Source organism: Mobula birostris, chromosome 7 (genome assembly GCF_030028105.1).
Source record: "Mobula birostris isolate sMobBir1 chromosome 7, sMobBir1.hap1, whole genome shotgun sequence".
Classification (NCBI taxonomy): Eukaryota; Metazoa; Chordata; class Chondrichthyes; order Myliobatiformes; family Myliobatidae; genus Mobula; species Mobula birostris.
In genome coordinates, this window is record NC_092376.1 from 11,873,547 (window position 1) to 11,894,364 (window position 20,818).

General features: G+C 43.1%; 1 protein-coding gene across 4 annotated transcripts in view; it reads left to right on the plus strand.

Moving 5' to 3' along the window:
- Window positions 1-20,818, plus strand: part of nlgn4xa (neuroligin 4 X-linked a) — a 355,804-nt gene that overhangs the window by 285,767 nt on the left and 49,219 nt on the right. For all 4 annotated transcript variants that reach the window (XM_072262636.1, XM_072262632.1, XM_072262633.1 and 1 more), the window contains one exon: window positions 3,169-3,354. In XM_072262636.1, coding sequence (XP_072118737.1) covers window positions 3,169-3,354 — 186 coding nt within the window. The remainder of the gene's footprint in view (window positions 1-3,168; window positions 3,355-20,818) is intronic.

Below are 20,818 nucleotides of genomic sequence, written 5' to 3' on the forward strand. Positions count from 1 at the left end.
TTCATTGTCCAAGTCACTTAGATCCCATTTTTTCCCCACTCTGATGTTTGGTCTGAACAACAACTGAACCTCTTGACCGTGTCTGCATGCCTTTATGCATTGAGTTGCTGCCATATGATTGGCTGATAAGCTACTTGCAGTAACAAGCAAGTGTACAAGTGTACCTAATAGTAGAGAAGGGATGTACACAATCGGTTCTAGTATGTTTCACATGCTGGCAATAAAGTGATTCTGATTCTGATTAATTATGAGATGACACAATAGCACAGCAGTTACTGCACCTGCGATCACTGATAGCTACCAGGGTTCGAATCCCATCACTGTCTGTAAGGAGTTTGTTCTTTCTCCCTGTGTCCATATGGGCTTCTTTCAGGTGCTCGGGTTTCCTCCCACATTCTAAAGACTTACAGGTTAGAGTTAATACTTAGAGTTTCTATTTTGGCACCAGAAGAGTGGCAACACTTTTAGGCTTCCCTCAGATCGTCCTCGGACTATGTTGATTATTGAGCAAAATGACACGTTTCAATGTATGTTTGGATATTTTCATGTACGTATGATAAATACACCTAATATTCATTATTAATATACTGTTATTGTTTTAAAATTTTTTTTATCAGCACAAGCTGGTAAAACCTGAGGTAGGGGCTTAGCCAAGCACACTCATTTCTCAATTGCGAGGAACATTTGCACTATTCTAGAGGTGCTTAATATCAGAATCAGAATCAGGTTTATTATCACCGGCATTGGCGTAGAGTTTGTTAACTTAGCAGCAGCAGTTCAATGCAATGCATAATATAGAAGAAAAAAACAAAATAAAATAATAATAATAAATAAATAAATAAATTACTATATATATATATATATATATATATATATAATAGATTAAAAATCCTGCAAAAACAGAAATAATTTATATTAAAAAAGTGATGTAGTGTCCAAAGGTTCAATGTCCATTTAGGAATCGGATGGCAGAGGGGAAGAAGCTGTTCCTGAATCGCTGAGTGTGTGTCTTCAGGCTTCTGTACCTCCTACCTGATGGTAACAGTAAGAAAAGTGCATGCCCTGGGTGCTGGAGGTCCTTAATAATAGACGCTGCCTTTCTGAGACACCGTTCCTTGAAGATGTCCTGCATACTTTGTAGGCTAGTACCAAAGATGGAGCTGTCTAGATTTACAACCTTCTGTAGCTTCTTTCGGTCCTGTGCAGTAGTCCCCCACCCCCCCCCCCCCATACCAGACAGTGATGCAACCTGTCAGAATGCTTTCCATGGTACATCTATAGAAGTTTTTATGTGTATTTGTTGACAAACCAAATCTGTTCCAACTCCTAATGAAGTATAGCCTCTGTCTTGCCTTCTTTATAACTGCATCAATATGTTGGGACCAGGTTAGATCCTCAGAGATCTTGACACCCAGGAACTTAAAACTGCTCACTCTCGCCATTTCTGATCCCTCTATGAGGATTGGTATGTGTTCTTTTGTCTTACCCTTCCTGAAGTCCACAATCAGCTCTTTGAGTGCCAGGTTGTTACTGCAACACTGCTCCACTAGTTGGCATATCTCGCTCCTGTACGGCCTCTTGTCGCCACCTGAGATTCTATCAACAATGGTTGTATCATCAGCAAATTTATAGATGGTATTTGAGTTATGCCTAGCCCCACAGTCATGTGTATATAAAGAGTAGAGCTGTGGGCTAAGCACCCACCCCTGAGGTGCACCAGTGTTGATGGTCAGCGAGGAGGAGATGTTATCACCAATCCGTACCGATTGTGGTCTTCTGGTTAGGAAGTCGAGGATCCAATTGCAGAGGGAGGTACAGAGGCCCAGGACAGGTTCTGCAACTTCTCAGTCAGGATTGTGGGAATGATGGTATTAAATGCTGAGCTATAGTTAATGAACAGCATCCTGACATAGGTGTTTGTGTTGTCCAGGTGGTCTAAAGCTGTGTGAAGAGCCATTGAGATTGCATCTGCCATTGATCTATTGTGGCGATATGCAAATTGCAATGGGTCCAGGTCCTTGCTGAGGCAGGAATTCAGTCTAGTCATAACCAACCTCTCAAAGCATTTCATCACTGTCGATGTGAGTGCTACCAGGTGATAGTCATTAAGGCAGCTCACATTATTTTTCTTAGGCACTGATATAATTGTTGCCTTTTTTAAACAAGTCTGAATTTCTGCCCGTAGCAGTGAGAGGTTGAAAATGTCTTTGAATAGTCCCGCCAGTTGGCTGGCACAGGTTTTCAGAGCCTTACCAGGTACTCCATCGGGACCTTCTGCCTTGTAATGGTTCGCTCTCTTTAAAGGCAGCCTAACATCGGCCACTGAGACAGAGCTCACATGATCTGTCTATTATGATTTTCTCCGGATTTACATAGATGTTGCTGTGTAGGTCTAACTGTTTAATGTTATTGTGTAGTGAATTTGGGATGATACCAGTTCTAGATATTTCTATTGGGACAATGTATACCCTGTTTATATTCCATTGTCTTACAATTTCCTTTTTCAATTCAGCATTTTTCTGGTGTTTTTCACTTACTGATTCCTGTATGTTATATGTGTTTGGAATAGCTATACCTATTTAGTAAGTTGTTCTTGCTTGTTTATCCTGTGCTGCTACTATTATTATTTCTTGCCTTTCTCCAATAGTCCACTCTCCTCTCCTATCAGATTTCTTCCTCTCCTATCAGATTCCTTCCTCGCCTGCCTTTACCTTTCCTATCCTGCTGGCTTCACCTATCACCTTCTAGCTATTCTCCTCCCCCTCCATCCACCTTTTTTTTTCTGGTGTCTTTCCCAGTTCCTTTCCAGTCCTGAAGAAAGATCTTGGCCCGAAACATCAACTGTTTATTCATTTCCATAGTAGCTGCCTGACCTGCTGAGTTTCTCCAGCATTTGGTGTGTATTGATTGGGGATACGAGCCTAAGCAGTTAAACGGGCTTAGTGTAAAAAGGCTTGATGATCGCACGGACCAACTGGGCCAAAAGGGACCATTTCTTGCTGTAGGATTCCATGATTCTACGAACACAGGGATTACTTGATCACTTAGAGTCCAGAAACTCTTCTGTTGCACGATGGCCACTGGCTGGTGAATCAAACTATATAAATTGTTTATCTTTAACTTTGAAAAATCCTTAGCCTAAATCAATTATTCTGCTTTTCTTCCTAGGCTTTCTAAGCACAGGTGACCAAGCTGCCAAAGGGAATTATGGGTTACTTGACCAGATCCAAGCACTGAGGTGGATTAGTGAAAATATCGGGGCGTTTGGAGGAGACTCAATGCGAATTACTGTCTTTGGTTCCGGTGCTGGGGCCTCCTGCGTAAGCTTGTTGACGCTTTCCCATTATTCAGAAGGTAAGGACTTTGAAGGGACTTGTGAAAAAAGTAAGATGATTGGGACTTCTGGAGATCGTATACTTATGTATTAAAAGCAAGTGTGATCTAGCTTGGACAACGGTCATCACACACGTGAACTCTATGGCCCCCATCAGAGCAGATAATGATGGCACTCCATTGTTCTGTGAAATCGTTTATAACAAAGTCAATAGAACAAATTTCAGAGACACTTGATAACCATGAATGGGGGATGGATTTCAGTGCTGCACCACAGTGCCATGTACAGCCATTGACAGGGGATGAATTTCAGTGTTGCACCACAATATTATGCAGAGATATTGACAGGGGATGAATTGGGAGGTTGACCACAATGCCATGTGCAGACATTGACCAGGGATGTATTTCTTGTCTTCCACTATGCAGGAATACTTGGTATGGAGCGCACACTTCATTTCCAGTGCAGGGATTAGTAATTTCAAGGGCTTTTACAACCGTTACTATTACTAATACAGGACACCATTGTGATACAGATTGGTTGCATTTCTAGAAAACCAAATGTATCTTGATTCCTCATAATGTGAACCCTTGGCAAAACCTGACAATTTTTATTTGTTTTGTTCACATCTTTGTATTTATTTAGTTAATTTACCCACATAAGTTCAAAACAATGATTTTTTATTCTGTATCTCAAAATTCTTGGCAGAGATTTGTGAATTCCATGAGGGTGAATTTCCATTACTCGAGCTGCTGTGAACGTCGTGTACGTTGCATTTGCTTTTCATTCTAATTTATTTAATGGACTGAACCACAACATCATGGAGAGAATTGATTTTGTCTCTCCTGATGTTACACTATGTTTCTGGTCAGAACCATTAACCTTTCCAGGTAGTACCCTTGTCTTCTGCTTCTGGGGAATGCTGAGGCTATCTTTTCAGATCATCCCAAGATTCTGTTTTGGACTCAGATTTATTTTCACACTTACATCAAAGCGTACAGTAAAATGCATAATTTGTGATAACAACCAACACACCCCAAAGTGCACAGATTCTGGTGCCATCGTAGCATACCCGCAATGCTGAGCAGAACACACAACTCACAACACAAGTAGAAGCAACAACAACAGCAAAACCAGCCACTTTCCCATCCTCCCAGCCTGTGGAAGAAATGTTTGACTATAGGGTTAAAAGAGCTGTGTGTGTTGCTAAAGCTTTGTGACCGAGCACATGGCCTATCAGCAATGTCAACAGAACTCTACCAAAAGGGATTTCTCGCAGATCGGCAGCAATTATTTAAGAAGGGAGCTTTGAGAGTGTTTGTCCATTGTACGTGGCCTATCAGCAGCATCAACAGAACTCCACCAAGAGGGATTTCACGCAGGTCAGCAGCGGTTGTTTAAAAAGGGAGCTTCGAGAGCTTTGTCCATTGTACGTGGCCTATCAGCGGCATCAACAGAGCCCTACAAGCTAAATAAGAGTACAGAAGTGGAACGGCCATTGTCGGGAGTAGGCCAATAGCGAGCGTAGAAGCGATAGGCTTTGGCTCAAACTAGGCCTCGGCTAGAAAGAGGCATCGGCTGTGTGTAAAGCGTCTGTTAAGGTTTCCTTTTTCTTCTCCCACTCTTACTGTACCATCTAAATGCCTGTGGTGTGCTCTTCATGCTGGACGTTGGAGAACTCGGAGACCCAGAGTCTCCCAGGGAGCAACATCTGTGTGAATTTCATCCGGCTGCAGCTCCTTGAAGACCGTGTTAGGGATCTAGAGCAGCAATTGGGTGACCTTTGGCTTGTACGGGAGACTGAAGAGATAATTGATCAAAGTTACAGGGAAGTAGTCACCCCAAATTTGCAGGAGGCGAGTAGCTGGGTGACCATCAGGAGAAACAGAAATAGGCAGTTAGAACAGAGCACCCCTGTGGCCACTCCCCTTGAAAACAAGTATACCGCTTTGGATAATTTTGTGGGGGATGACCTCCCGGGAGAATACCACGATGACTGGGTTACAGGCACTGAGCATGGGTCCGTGGTGCAGAAGGGAAAGAGAGAGAAGCGAGCGGTAGTGATAAGGGGCTTGACAGTGAGGGGAACAGACAGGAGATTCTGTGGATGTGAACAGGACACCTGGATAGTATGTTGCCTCCCAGGTGCCAGGGTCAGGGATGTCTCAGATCACGTCCACAACATTTTGGAGAGGGAGTGGGAACAGCCAGATGTCTTGGTACATATTGGTACCAATGACATAGGAAGGGAAAGCAATGAGGTCCTGAAAGGAGTATTTAGAGAGCTAGGTAGAAAGCTGAGAAGCAGGACCTCCTGGGTAGTAATTTCTGGATTGCTGCCTGTGCCACGTGCCAGTGAGGGTAGAAACCGGATCACCTGGCAAATAAACACATGGCTGAGAAGCTGGTGCAGGGGTCAGGACTTCAGGTTCTTGGATCATTGGGATCTCTTCTGAGGAAGGTATGACCTATTCAAAAGTGACGGGTTGTACCTGAACCAGAGGGGGACCAATATTCTCAAGGGCAGGTTTGTTAGAGCTGTTGGGGAGGGTTTAAGCTAACTTGGCAGGGGTGAGAACTGAAGTGAAGCAACTCAGGAAAGGACTGATGGTAAAAAAGTGAAGATAGCGTGCAGTCAGTTTCAGGTAGGGCAGGCCGGTGACGGGACTAAGTTGCAGCCAACAGTCTGAGTATCAAATCATTAGGGATGCAGTTTGTCATTGAGCCTACAAGGGGATCAGCTATACTGGATTGAGTGCTATGTAATGAACCGGAGGCGATCAGGGAACTTGAGGTAAAAGAACCCTTAGGAACCAGTGATCACAATATAAGTGTGTTCAACTTGAAATTTGATAGGAAGAAAGTAAAGCCTGACATAGCAGTATTTCAGTGGAGTAAAGGAAATTATAGGAGAGAGGAGTTGGCCAAAGTAAACTGGAAGGAGCTGCTGGCAGGGATGTCAGCAGAGCAGCAATGGTGTGCGTTTCTGGGAAAAATGAGGACGGTGCAGGACATGTGTATTCCAAAAATGAAGAAATACTGAAATGGTAAAATAATACAACTGTGGCTGACAAGGGAAGTCAGAGCTATTGTAAAAGCAAAAGAAAGGGCATACAACAAAGCAAAAATTAGTGGGAAGATAGAGGATTGAAACGTTTTTAAAAACCTACAGAGAGCAACTAAAAAAATCATTAGAAGGGAAAAGATGAAATATGAAAGCAAGTTAGCAAATGATATCAGAGTGGATAATTAAAGCTTTTTCAGGTATGTTAAAAATAAAAGAGAAATGAGAGTGGATATAGGACCACTAGATAATGAGGCATGAAAATAATAATGGGGGACAAGGAGATGGCTGATGAACTAAATGAGTATTTTGCATCAGCCTTCATTGTGGAAGATATGAGCAGTATGCCTGATGTTGTAGTGTGTGAAGGAAGAGAAGTGGGTACGGTTACTATTACAAGACAGAAGGTGCTCAAAAAGCTGGACGACCTAAAGGAACATAAGTCACCCGGACCAGATGAGCTGCACCCCAGGGTTCTGAAAGAGGAGTATTAGAGAATGTGGTAGCATTAGAAATTATCTTTCAAAAGTCATTGGACTCTGGTATGATGCCAGAGGACTGGAAAATTGCACATATTACTCCACTCTTTAAGAAAGGAAGAAGGCAGCAGAAAGGAAATTATAGACCAGTTAGCCTGACCTGAGTGGTTGGGAAGATGTTAGAGTCAATTGTTAAGGATGAGGTGATGGAGTACTTGGTGACACAGGACAAGATAGTACAAAGTCAGCATGGTTTCCTCCAGGGAAAATCCTGCCTGACGAACTTGTTGGAATTCTTTGAAGAGATTACAAGTAGGATAGATAAAGGGGATGGAATGGATGTTGTATATTTGGACTTTCAGAAGGCTTTTGACAAGGTGCCACACATGAGGCTGCTTACCAAGTTAAGAGCCCATGGTATTACAGTACAGTTGCTCACATGGTTAGAGCATTGGCTGATTGGTAGGAGGCAGCGAGTGGGAATAAAAGCATCCTTTTCTTGTTGGTTTCCAGTGACTAATGATATTCTGCAGGGGTCGGTGTTGGGACCACTTCTTTACATGCTGTATGTAAATGATTTAGATGATGGAATAGATGGTTTTGTTCAAAAGTTTGCAGATGATATGAAGACTGGTGGAGGGGCAGGTAGTGTTAAGGCAATAGATAGCATGCAAAAGGACTCAGACAGGTTGGGAGAATGAGCAAGAAAGTGGCAAATAAAATACAATATTGGAAAATGCATGGTTATGCACCTTGGTAGTAAAAATAAATGTGTGGATTATTTTCTAGATGGGGAGAAAATCCAAAAATCTGAGATGCAAAGGGACTTGAGAGCCCTTGTGCAGAAGACCCTGAAGGTTAACTTACAGGTTGAGTTGGTGGTGAAAAAGGCAAATGCCATGTTAGCATTCATTTCAAGAGATCTAGTGTACAAGAGCAGGGATGTGATGCTGAGACTTTATAAGGCACTGGTGAGGCCTCACCTTGAGTATTATGACCAGTTTTGGACCCCTCATCTCAGAAAAGATGAGCTGGCATTAGAGAGGGTCCAGAGGAGGTTCACAAGGATGATTCCAGGAATGAAAGGGTTATCATACGAGGAATGTTTAATGGCTTTGGGTCTGTACTCGCTGGAATTCAGAAGGATGAGGGGGGATTTCATTGAAACCTTTCGAATATTGAAAGACCTAGACAGAGTAGATGTGGAAAGGATGTTTCCTATGGTGGGAGAGTCAAGGACAAGAGGGCACAGCCTCAGGATAGAGGGACACCCTTTCATAACAGAGATACAGAGAAATTTCTTTAGCCAAAGGGTGGGGAATTTGGGGAATTTGTTGCCACATGCAGCTGTGGAGGCCAGGTCGTTGGGTGTATTTAAGGCAGAGATTAATAGGTTCTTGAATGGACATGGCATCAAAGGTCACAGGGAGAAGGCCGTGAACTGAGGATGAGGAGGAGATAGAAAAAAGGATCAGCCATGACTGAATGGCAGATCAGACTCGATGGGCCAGATGGCCTAATTCTGCTCCTATGTCTTATGGTCTTATGGTCTTCATGTGGGGCCTTGTCAAAATCCTTACTAAAATTCATGTAGTCAATATCCGTTGCCTTACCTTCATTCCCATTCTTGGTAACCTCCTGAAAAAACTCTGTAAGTTTGGTTAGACATGACCTGCCATGCATGAAGCCATGCTGACTATCCTTAAGCAGTCCAAGTCTTTCCAAATACTTATACTATATATCCGGTCCCTTAGGATACCTTCCAATAACTTTCCTACAACTGATATCAGACTCACCAGCCTATACTTTCCTGGTTCACGCTTAGAGCCCTTTCAAAATAGTGAAACAACATTGGCTATCCTCCAATCCTCCGGTTCCTCATCCTGGCGCTAAGGATGTTTTATGTATCTCAGCTAAGGCCCCAGCAATTTCTGCTCTTGCCACCTGTAGGGACCGAGGGAACACCTTGTCAGGCTCTGGGGATTTATCCACCCTGATTTGCTTCAGGGTAGCAAACACCTCCTGCTCTGCAATCTGCACGGGGTCCATGAAGTTGATGCCACTTTGCCTCACTTCTATAGACTCTGCATCCATCTCCTGAGTAAATACAGGAGCAAAGAATTCATTTAAGATCTCCCTCATCTGTTTTGGTTCCACATATAGATTATCATTCTGGTTTTCCAGAGGACCAATTTTGTCCCTTGAAATCCTTCTGCTCTCAACATATCTTCAGAATACCCTAGGATTCTCCTTCACATCTGCTAAAGCAGGTTCATTCCTTCTTTTAGCCTTCCTGAGTGTTCTGTTGCATTTCTTGTACTCCACAAGCACGTGATTTGTTCCTATTTGCCTGTACCTGCTTTGCACCTCCTTTTCTCTCTTAGCCAGGGCTCAATATCTCTTGAAAACCAAAGTTCTCCACACTTGTTACCTTTACCTCTCATTCTGACAGGCACTTTAAAAATTCCGTTTTTGAAGGCCTCCCACTTTCCAAGTACACCTTTGCCAGAAAAGAAGCTTGTCCCAATCCACATTTGTTATATCTGACACTATCAAAATTGGCCAAACTCCAATTTAGAATTTCAACCCACGGACCAGACCTATCTTTTTGCATATTTACTTTAAAACTAATAGCATTGTGGTTATTGGATTCAAAATGTTCCCCTACAACTTCAGCCAGCTCCCCTGTCTTATTCCCTAATAGCAGATCCAGTATCACATGCTCTCTTATTTGTCCTCTACATACTTAAGAAAGAAAACTTTACGCACTTGAAAAACCCTGTCCTATCTTGTCCTTTTACAGAATAGGATTCCCGGTCAACATGTGGAAAGTTAAAATCACCTGCTATAACAATCTTATGTTTCTTGCAACAGTCTGCAATCCCTTTACTAATTTGTTCCTCTAAATCCCAAGGACTGTTGGATGTCTGTAATATAGCCTCATTGATGTGGTCATACCTTTCTTGTTTCTCAGTTCCACCCATAACACCTCACTAGTCAAGTTCTCCAGTCTGTCCTGGCGGAGCACGGCTGTGACGTGTTTCCTGACTAGTAATGCCACTCCTCCTACTTTAATCCCTCCCCCTCTGTCACATCTAAAACAACGTAATGCTGAGCTAACAGTCCTGCACTCCTGCAACCAAGTCTCACTCATGGCTACAATGTCATAACTCCAGATGTTGATCCATGCTCATCCTTCCCTGTAACTTTCTCTGTAATACTTTGGAAAACATGATAGAGAAATGGAAGGCAAAATGGGAGGGAAGGGTCAGATTGACCTTAGAGTAGGTTTAAAGATTGTGGGCCAAGAGGCCTGTACTGCACTGTGATGGTCTATGTTCCAGGCTTCTTCCAACATTTCTACACACTAGAGGCAATTTACAGTGGGTAATTAATCTCCTAGCCCCCACATATTTTTGGGAAGTAGGAGGAAACAGGAGCATCTAGGTGAAACCCACAGGGTCACGGGGAGAATATGAAATCTCCACAAAGACAGCTCCCAAGATCAGAATCAAACCACTTGAGCTGTGTGGTGGTAGCACCACCAGCTGACCTAGACTGCCACCATAACGGTGGGGATTACTCAGAGGATCATGGGTAACTACGATAACAAGTGACCAACCTTGCATTACTCACTAATGTTCTTCAACCTAACTAACTCTCCTTAAACAGCACTCCACATTTGATGTAGTGTTTGGACTTTTCCTGCTGATATGAATAAAGATTTATTTTTAATTACTATTCAACCACATTTAGAATATGCACTCTAATATCTGTGAGTCCACGAGACCACTGCAGGCTGGAGGCCTGGAGATGGTTTGCCATGGGGTTGGGAGACTATCTGTGTGTGTGAGAGAGGGTGGGTTTGGGGAAGGTTGGAACTGGGCTTGTTTTGTTGTTGTTGCTGCTGCTTATACTGCTGAACATTGTAGGCATGCTGTGTTGGTGTTGGATAGAGTCATAGAAAAGTACAGTGCAGAAACAGGCCCTTCAGCCCATCTAGACCTTGCCAAGCCATTAAACTGCCCACTCCCATCGACCTGCACCGGTACCTTAGCCCTCCATATCCCTATCGTCCATGTACCTATCCAAACTTCTCATCGATGTTGAAATCGAGCTCGCATGCACCACTTGACCTGGCAGCTCTTTCCACACTCTCGTGACCCTCTGAGTGAAGTAGTTTCCCCTTAAACTTTTCACCTTTCACCCTTAAGCCATGACCTTTGGTCGTAATCCCACCCAACCTCAGTGGAAAAATCTGCTTGCATTTACCCTATCTATACTCCTCATCATTTCGTATACCCCTATCAAACCTCCCCTCAGTCTTCTATGTTCCAGGCAATGAAGTCCTACCCTTTGGCTAAACTTGCTGGCTGCCCCCAGCACGTCCTTGGATGTGTTGGCTGTCAACACAAACGATGCATTTCACTGTGTGCTCCAATATATGTATGGTAAATAAATTAATCTGAATCAGTTTCTGAAATGCACTTACACATGGATGCAGATGGACATGGGTTTATCAAGTGTTGCTGATGTCCATCAATAATTTCTGCCCTCGGTACGTCGTTGGGTGTGTTGGCTGTTAAGGCAAACAGTACGTTTCACTGTGTGTTTCGATATCATCATCATAATTATGTGCTGTGTCATATGATGTAGGCGATCATGGTCCCATGACCATGATTGTTCTTGGCAATGTTTTCTATAGAAGTGGTTTGCCATTGCTTTCTTCTGGACAGTGTCTTTCCAAGATGGGAGACCCCAGCCACGATCAATACTCTTTAGCGATTTTCTGCCTGGCGTAAGTTATCATGTAACCAGGACTTATGATATGCACCATCTGCTCATACAACTGTCAGCCACCTGCTCCCATGGCTCCACATGACCTTGAATGGGGGCTAAGCAGGTGCCACACATAGCTCAAGGGTGACCGGCAGGCGAATGGAGGGAAGGAGTGCCTTACACCTCCTTTGGTAGAGACGTATCTCCACCCTGCCACCCATATGTTTCGATTTACATGTGATAAATATCTGAATACTGTGAGCGATTTTAGGCCCTGTATGGACTTAATAACCACTCCCACGAGGCATCTGGGACCACATTAATGCACAGAATGTGTGCTGCAAACACCAGTAGTTGTTGCATCCTGTTCATATTTGAAACTGGGAACAATGATGCAACTGTTGAGGAAACATTAGCCACTAGGAATTTCACCACATTTTTGGTATTCACTGTTGCTAAGACAACAGTGATGGGTAAGGAGCTAAAAATGTATCTCCATATCCAGAAAAGGAAAATTGGGACTGTTCTCATTAGGAAGAACAGGCAAATGCCATTCAAAACATAGGACAGCTGAGCGGATGGAGGTAAGGATGCGGTGATAAACGTCAACAGCAAAGTCAAATTAAAGTTATTATCAAATTATATGTTACCATATACTACTTTGAGATTCATTTTCTTGCAGGCATTTATAGGAATTTATCAAAAGTATTATTAAGCAACGATTGACAACCAGTGTGCTAAAAGAGACAAATAGTGCAAATAAAAACTATATAATTCTGAGAAGATGAGTTGTAGACACTGTTCCCTCTAAGCTACGCGGATGTGCAGACGCACAGTAACTGAAATGTTCCTGTGCACATTGCCTTTGTTGCCGCACAGCTGGAATTTTCTTTAATATAGTGTTTTATTGAAGCACCACACGGCTTTCAGGCTGTGTTAAAAATTTCCTACTAAGGGTAATGGTTGATCCGCACAGCTGCAAAAGAAAAATAGAGGGAACGTTGATTGTACAGTTCTTGAAAGTGAGTCAGTAGGTTGTGGAATCAGTTCAGAATCAAGGTGACTGAAATTATCCATGCCAGTTCAGGAGTCTGATAGTTGAAGGATAATAGCTGCTTGAGAACTTGGCAGTCTGGGACGTGTTGCTGTATCTCCTGCCTTTTGGTAGTTGTGAAAAGAGAGTATGCCCTTGATGGTGGGGGTTTCTTGATGGCGTATGCTGCCTTCTTGTGGCAGGGCCCTTGTAAATATACTCATTGACGGGAAGGATTTTGCCTGTGATGGGCTGGGCTGTATCCACCATGTTTTGGAGGCTTTTCCCTTCCTGGTTGGTGTTTCCATACCAGTCCATTAAATAAATGAAAATAAATATAAGAGATTTAGCAGCAGAAGGTGGGGAGGATTTGTTGTTCCCATGCAGGGTCAAGAGTCTGAGAAGATTTGGTATGTTGCTGAAGACTTTTGCAAATTTCTACAGATATACTGTGCAGAGCATTCTGACTGATTGCATCAATGATTGCTTTGGAGGCACCGATGCACAGGATCGGAATAAGCTGCAGGCAGTTGTAAACTTAGCCAGCTCCATCATGGGCACCAGCCTCTCCACCATGGAGGAAATCTTCAAGAAGTAGCATCCATCATGAAGGATCCTCACTATCTGGGACATGCCTTCTTCTCACTACTATCATCAGAGAGCAGATGAGGAACTTGAAGATGAACATTCATCATTTTAGGAACAGCTTCTTCCCCTCTGCCATCAGATTTCTGACTTACAGCTTTTTCTTTAATGTATTGCTCCTGTAAAACCCCAAATTTCATGATGCATGTCAATGACAATAAACCTGATTCTGATCCGGGTCAGAGGTCAAGGCAGTAACAGTGACACCGTTGGATCAGTTGGAAGGAAAAGACAATTATTATCTTGTTCTATGAGATGTCATCTGCTGCTGCTGTCACAGGAAAACAGCATCCATCATCAAGTGATTCCCCCCCCACACCATCCAGGACATGCTGTCTTCTCACTGCTGCCATTAGTTGGAAGGTACAGTAGCCTCAGGATTCCAGGTTCATGAACAGCTAGTGCCCTCAATCACTAGGCTCTTGAACCAGAAGGATTAACTTCACTTAACTTCACTCGCCCCAACACGGAACGGTTCCCACAACGTATGGGCTCACTTTCAAGGACTCCTCATCTCATGTTCTCAATATTTATTTCTTATTTATTTGTTGTTATTATTTTCTCTCTTTTGTAGTTGAACTGTTTGCTGCCCTTTGCATATTGCTTGTTTGTCCATCCTGTTGGGATTAATTCTGTTGTGTTTCTTGGATTTACTGTGTATACCTGCAAGAAACCTAATCTCAGGGATGTGTATGGTGACATACATGCCCTTTGATATCTATTAACTTTGAACTTTGATCAGAGATGCCAAGGCCAGCATCTATCATCTATCCCTAACTCCTCCTGCATTGAGAATCTCTGTGTGATATTTCAGAGGCAACCACACTGGGGACTTCAGAGTCGCATATAGACCACTTGGATAAGATGTGCACATAGAGTCATGTAGCCATAGAACACTATTGCACAGACACATGACATTTGGCCCATCTAGTCTAGGCTGAACTGTTATTCTGCCTTGTCCCATCGGCCTGCACCTGGACCATAGCCCCCCATACCCCTCCATACCCCTCCCATCCATGTACTTAACCAAACTTCTCTTAAATGTTGAAATCAAACATGAATCCATTACATCTACTGGCAGCTTATTCCTCACTCACACCATCCTCTGTGTGAAGTAGTTCCCCATAAATATTTTATCTTTCCTTATTAACTTATGACCTCTAGTTGTAGTCTCACCTAATTTCAGTGGAAAATCTAATTACTTACTGCCTGTTATGCCGCTGGCTCTTAGGGCAGCAACGAAGGTCCTCCAACTGTGATGGCCTTCAGGGTTTCCTGCATTATGTCAGTAGCTTCCTCTCCATTTTCATCAATGTCAGTCATGCAAGTCTGGGGAGGAGACTCAGGAATACCATCACACTCTGATGTAGGAGTCTTCATTGCTGTTTCCATGACAATTTTGTTTTACCAGTCAAGGTTGTTAGCCCTGAGCTGAACACCACCCCCACCCCAAACCTGGAGGACCAGTAGACCACTCTTAGTCTGTCCTCCACCTATTGACCTGTTTGGCATGGGTGACCCAACCAATAGCCAAAGCACAAAGCCCTGACTCCAGCCAACATAGCTCTCTGGGTCATTGAGGCACGCAAGCCTCCAAACCACGACACGGTTGTGATCCTCCTGGAGGTCGGTGGACAAAGCCGGCTTGAATTTACCTTGGAGATTTCCTTGTCTAAGTGACATTTGTGAAGAGGTCACATGGCCTTCATCTTTCTGTGATAACATGAAGCAGGTTTCAGCAGTGAGACTGGTGACCAGCTCTCCTATTAAAGTTAAAGTCAAGACCCAAGATTTTATTGTTCTGTGCACAAGTAGCATTGCAGACAACATTCAGAAGAAAATCAAACTAAATATAAATTACACAAAATTATACCAGAAATAACATAATTAGAAAAAACAGAAACAAATCCGTTGTAGTTCAAAGTGGTCAATATTGTGATGCTATAGCGACGTAGTATTTGGGGTTGTGCCAGTAGGTTAAAAAGCCAAATGGTTGATGGGAAGCAGCTTTTCTTGAACCTGGTGGTGTGGGACAACAGGCTTCTGTACTTCCTGCCTGATGGTAGCTGCGAGAAGATAGTAATTTGTAGGCCTTTTATTAACAGATCAACAACCGTTGGAAAGTCTACTCAGTGACCACTTTATTAGGTGCACCTGCTCATTAATGCAAATATTTAATCAGCCAATCATGTGGCAGCAACTTAATGCATACAAGCATGCAGACATGGTCAAAGAGTTTGGTCATTGTTCAGACAAAACATCAGAATGGGGAAGAAGTGTGATCTAAGTGACCTCGGAATGATTATTGGTGTCACATGGGGTGGTTTGAGTATCTCAGAAACTGATGACCTCCTGGGATTTTCATGCACAGCAGTCTCTAGAGTTTACAGAGAATGGTGCCAAAAACAAATAAAAATCTGGCAAGTGGCAGTTCTGTGGATAAAAATACCTCGTCAATAAGAGAGGTCAGGGGAGAATGGCCAGACTGGTTCAAGCTGACAGGAAGACGATGGTAACTCAAATGACCTGTGTTACCACAGTGGATTGCAGAGAAGCATCTCTGAAGGCACAACGTGTTGATCCTTGAAGTGGATGGGCTACAGCAGAAGAAGACCACTGCATTTTCCACTCTGCAGCTATCAAAGTGGCCTCTTAGTGTATGTTTCTTTAAATGGAACTTTAAAATTAGGCCCATCTATCCTCTCAGGTGGAAAGAGAAATCAAAAGGCAGTGTCTTATGAAGCCCTTCTTTGCCACGTTTTTCCCTGGAGCAGTATTGAATTTGAGATTATATGTTGGGTCTTCATTACAGTTCAATAGCTTCATGGTTAATATTAATGGGGCTAGTTTTCCATTGTTTAATTAGCTTAATTTACATGGCAGGAGTGAAATTATTCATGTCATTAGATTATGAGTACAGACTTCTTGCTGTCTAGTCCTGTAATGTAATTACTATTCCACTGTTTGCATCCAGGCAGTAGGACAGGAGAAGGTGGTTCGAATGGAGAGAAAAGTTAAGGATCGGACAGGCCTGACTGGGTCATTTCAGCCAGTATTTCTTATAGTTATCAATACAATGGGCAGGGATCTATAAGAAGATAAGATATAAGAGCAGAATTTAGCTATTCAGCCCATCATATTTGCTCTGTCATTTTCATCATGGCGGATTATTATCCATCTCAACTTAATTCTCCTGCCTTCTCAACTTCATGATGGTCCCCTTTCAATTAATTTTGCAGCTTCTCTTTCATGCCTCTGTATTTCCCTTTACTCCACTGTAAAACTGCTACAACTAACTTTAGCTTCTCAATCTCAAACTGTAGGATGAATGCTATCATATTATGATCACTCCCTTCTAAGGAGTTTTTTACCTTGAGCTCCACAATCAACTCTGGTTCATTAAACAACACGCAATCCAGAACTGCCTTTCCCCTAGTATGCTCAACTACAAACTGCACTAAAAAGCTGACTCGCAGACGTTCTACAAATTCCTTCTCTTGTGATTCAGAACCAATCTGATTTTTCTAAACACACACACACACGGACTCCCACAGAAACCCACAAATATACACCCACACAAACACATAGACACATAAGCATGCACCCACACACACACACACACGCATATATACACACACTCTCACATACACACACGCATGTGCACACACCACATGCACACACACACGTATATGCACACATATAGGCATGCACACACCAACCCACGCACACTCACACATGTACTCTCACACGCATACACACTCAGACCCATAGCCACACACACACTCACACACTCTCCTCTCACAATTACACACTGGTACACACACTCTCATTTTCCCTCACTCTCACTTACTCTCATTCACACGCTTACACTCACTCACACTCACACATCAACCCACACACATTCAGTCACACACTTAAATACATATACACCGACACATACTCATATACACACAATCACACACCAACCCATACACAGATACACACTAATATACTCATTCACTCTCACACTCACTCACACTCACTCTCACCCACAATCTTATATTACATACTCACACATACACATACGCACTTTCTCTCGCACTCTCTCACACTCTCGTGCACTCTCACTCACACTCAAATTCATTCTCTCTCACTCTCTCTCACTCACACGCATACACACACATTCACTCTCACTCACATGCCAACCTGTACACTCAGGCTATGTCCACACGAAACCGGATAATTTTGAAATCACCGGTTCCGCGAAAAACGACAGGCGTCCACACCAGCCGTTTTTGAAAATACCCCTGTCCACATTAAAATGGATATTTGGTCGAATCTCGTCCTACTGGGCATGCACAGGACACACCTACAGAAAACAAGCGAAGAGGAAACAGTATACTTGGTGCGCGTTTGTCCAGTTACAGACTAGAAAAACGTAAAAGGAAATTGCCAAACGAAAGACTTGGTGCACGTTTGTCCAGAAACATTTCCTACAGCCATAGTCTCTTCACCGATGAAAGGGACGACAGCTACAACTAAATGCAATAAGTCTTGTTACTGGGCAAAAGTGAAATTTGCTGTTACCTCATTTGTTTGCCTTTACTTTTGCCATGTCTTTGTGTATTATTTTTCTTTATTTAACATGTGCAATAAAACGAGTTACTGGGCAAAAGTGACAATTGCATCTATTTAAGTTTGCACAAGCAATACATTAATAAAGCACCTTGTTAAATGTATAAAACATGTCTGCATCAGTGTTATCTTGTATTTCCGTACAATGTTACATTAGGCTGTTACACATCTATTGTCAGATATTGTTGTGGTGTTGGAGGTTGCGTTCAAGAAAACAATGAAGTGCCGCGCTGCCGCCTCCATTTGTTCCGGCACGTCATGACGGCGTTTTTAAAATGAGCTGGTTACCCCATACACACTATAACGCCCAACCGGCGTTTTCAGATTTACACACTCTGAAGTGTTTTAGAAAAGCTCCGTTTTCAGGGGAGGAAAACGCCGTTTCAGTGTGGACAGAGGGTCAAAACGAAGAGAAAAAACTTTGGTTACGGATTTATCCGGTCTAGTGTGGATGTAGCCTCAGACACCCATACGCGCACACATTCACACATACACTCACAGTTACTCTCACACACACACACACACACACACACACACACACACACACACTCTCACACATGTACATACATGCACATTCACGCACACTTGTACACACACATGCATACATACATACCCATACACACATACACCTGCACAAATGCATACTCGCTCCCACAACAGCCCACACTCACACACTTACTCACTAATGCTCGCTCACACACATATATGCACACTCACTTCTATACACGCACCCACTCATACACCAATCCTCACACTCACACACACATTCGCAATCACACACACGTTCATGCTCACTCACAATCTTGCTCATGCTCACTCACACTCACTCACACACACACACTCTCCTCCTCCTCTTGGCTTCAATCCCACATTCCTCCCATTTCATTTCCTTGCCCCCTCCTGGCACCCTGTGGCAGGCTCTGCCATGCTAGTGAGCAGCATTGTGCGCTGCCCGACATCCATCGCTGGCAGCCAGCGCTCTTCGGAGAACACAGTCCCCTCTCTTTCTCAATTCAGCAACAAATTACGGCACATAGGCATCTCACTGTTCCCCCAGGACTGGAAGTGAATGAATGGAGCAGCTCTCAATGCTAGCCTGACAGACCAACCCCTCCTGGTTGGCTCCAATCTCCTGTTTGAAGATTCTGTTCCAATTCAGTACTTCATTCCCACTGTATACACCCCTCGTGTTTTCTCTGGCAGTGCAGCACTTTGAGAATGAAGTCTGTTCTGGTTTTGAATTCCTTTCTTCGTTCTGACATGGCTTGAGTAGGTTTGAACAAAGACTCCTCAGTAATCTATTCAGATCTTGGTAATGCGGCCTATCAGACAGAGGACTACATAGCCTCTTTTGTGTTCCACTTCCCAGAATAAAGCCATGAATTATGAAATCTCTGAGGCCTTACGTAACAGCCTATTTGTTGGGCCACAGATCATTTTTCCCTTTCCAAAAGGCCAAGTCATTGTGTGCTCTCAGTATATTATCTGCCCTTAAAAAAATTGAGATATCTGGGTGAAAGGGCAAAGTTCAACGTGTCAGCATGACAAAGCTGAAGAAAGATGGCTAGTTAAATCAGGAAGTTGTAATTCAGGTTTAAGAAACCCACAGAAAAGAGCTTTAAGGGAATAATTATGAGGGCAAGACAAGCAGTATGGACGAAGAAGAGTTAAAATAAAGACAGCCATTCAAAAGGGCACTTCATTTTATTTCTTTCCTGAACTGTGCAGGGTCAGGACAAGGTATAAAATGTGTTCCCTGTTCAATAGAGAGCACCATAAGTAAATAAAATAGCACGGTGCAAGTGGTTTGGGTTAAATTGTTGGGCTCGGGCCTTCAAGCATCCTTAAAATTTAATCCTGTTAGAGAGTTCAATAATGACTTTGCCTCTCAGTTTTCTTAATTAACACTGCAGGAAGTTTGGTCAACAATGGAAGTTCATTGTGTGAGAGAGAGTAGTCAGAGTTTGTGTGTGTGTGTGTGTGCGTGTGTATGTATGACACATACAGTATGTTCCTCCTCCGACTATGTCTTTTTAAAAATTATCTTCCTTGTTTCCAAGCCCCTCTATGAACATAGCCCTCTCTTCCTCTCTGACTTTCCCCAACTCTACAATTCCTCTTCTTCGCTCAGCCTCGCCCCTTTGCCATCCCCAACTTCAATCATATGGCCGTCATATCTTCAGCTGCTTGACATACCCCAGACCTTCCTCCTTCTCTACCTCAATCTCTTCACTAAAGTCCAGCCCTCTGATTAATTCTGTGGTCTGAATTCTGCCCCATATTTATAAGACCATAAGATATAGGAGCAGAATTAGGCTATTTGGCCCATCGAGTCTGCTCCACCATTTCATCATAGCTGATCCAATTTTCCTCTCAGCCCCAATCTCCTACCTTCTCCCCGTATCCCTTCATGCCCTGATTAATCAAGAATCTTATCTACCTCTGCCTTTAATATACATAAAGACTTGGCCTCTGCAGCTGCCTGTGGCAAAGAATTCCACAGATTCACCACTCTTGACTTAAGAAATTCCTCCTCTATTCTGAGGCTGTGTTCACTAATATTAGACTCTCCCATCATCTTCTCCACATCTACTTTATCAAGGCCTTTCACCATTCGATAGGCTTCAATGAGATCATCCCTCACTCATTGTTCATTTTGTTCATCAAAATCAGAATCCCTTCATTGCCAGTATGTGAAACGTACCAAACATTCAAGAGTGTCAGGGAAGTGAAGTTTGTGCAGTGAAAATTACGACTGAGAAGGTGCTCAGGAAGCTTAATGGTCTGAGGGTGGATAAATCTCCTGGACCCGATGGAATACACCCTCGAGTTCTGAAGGAAGTAGCTAGACAGATTGCGGAGGCATTAACGAT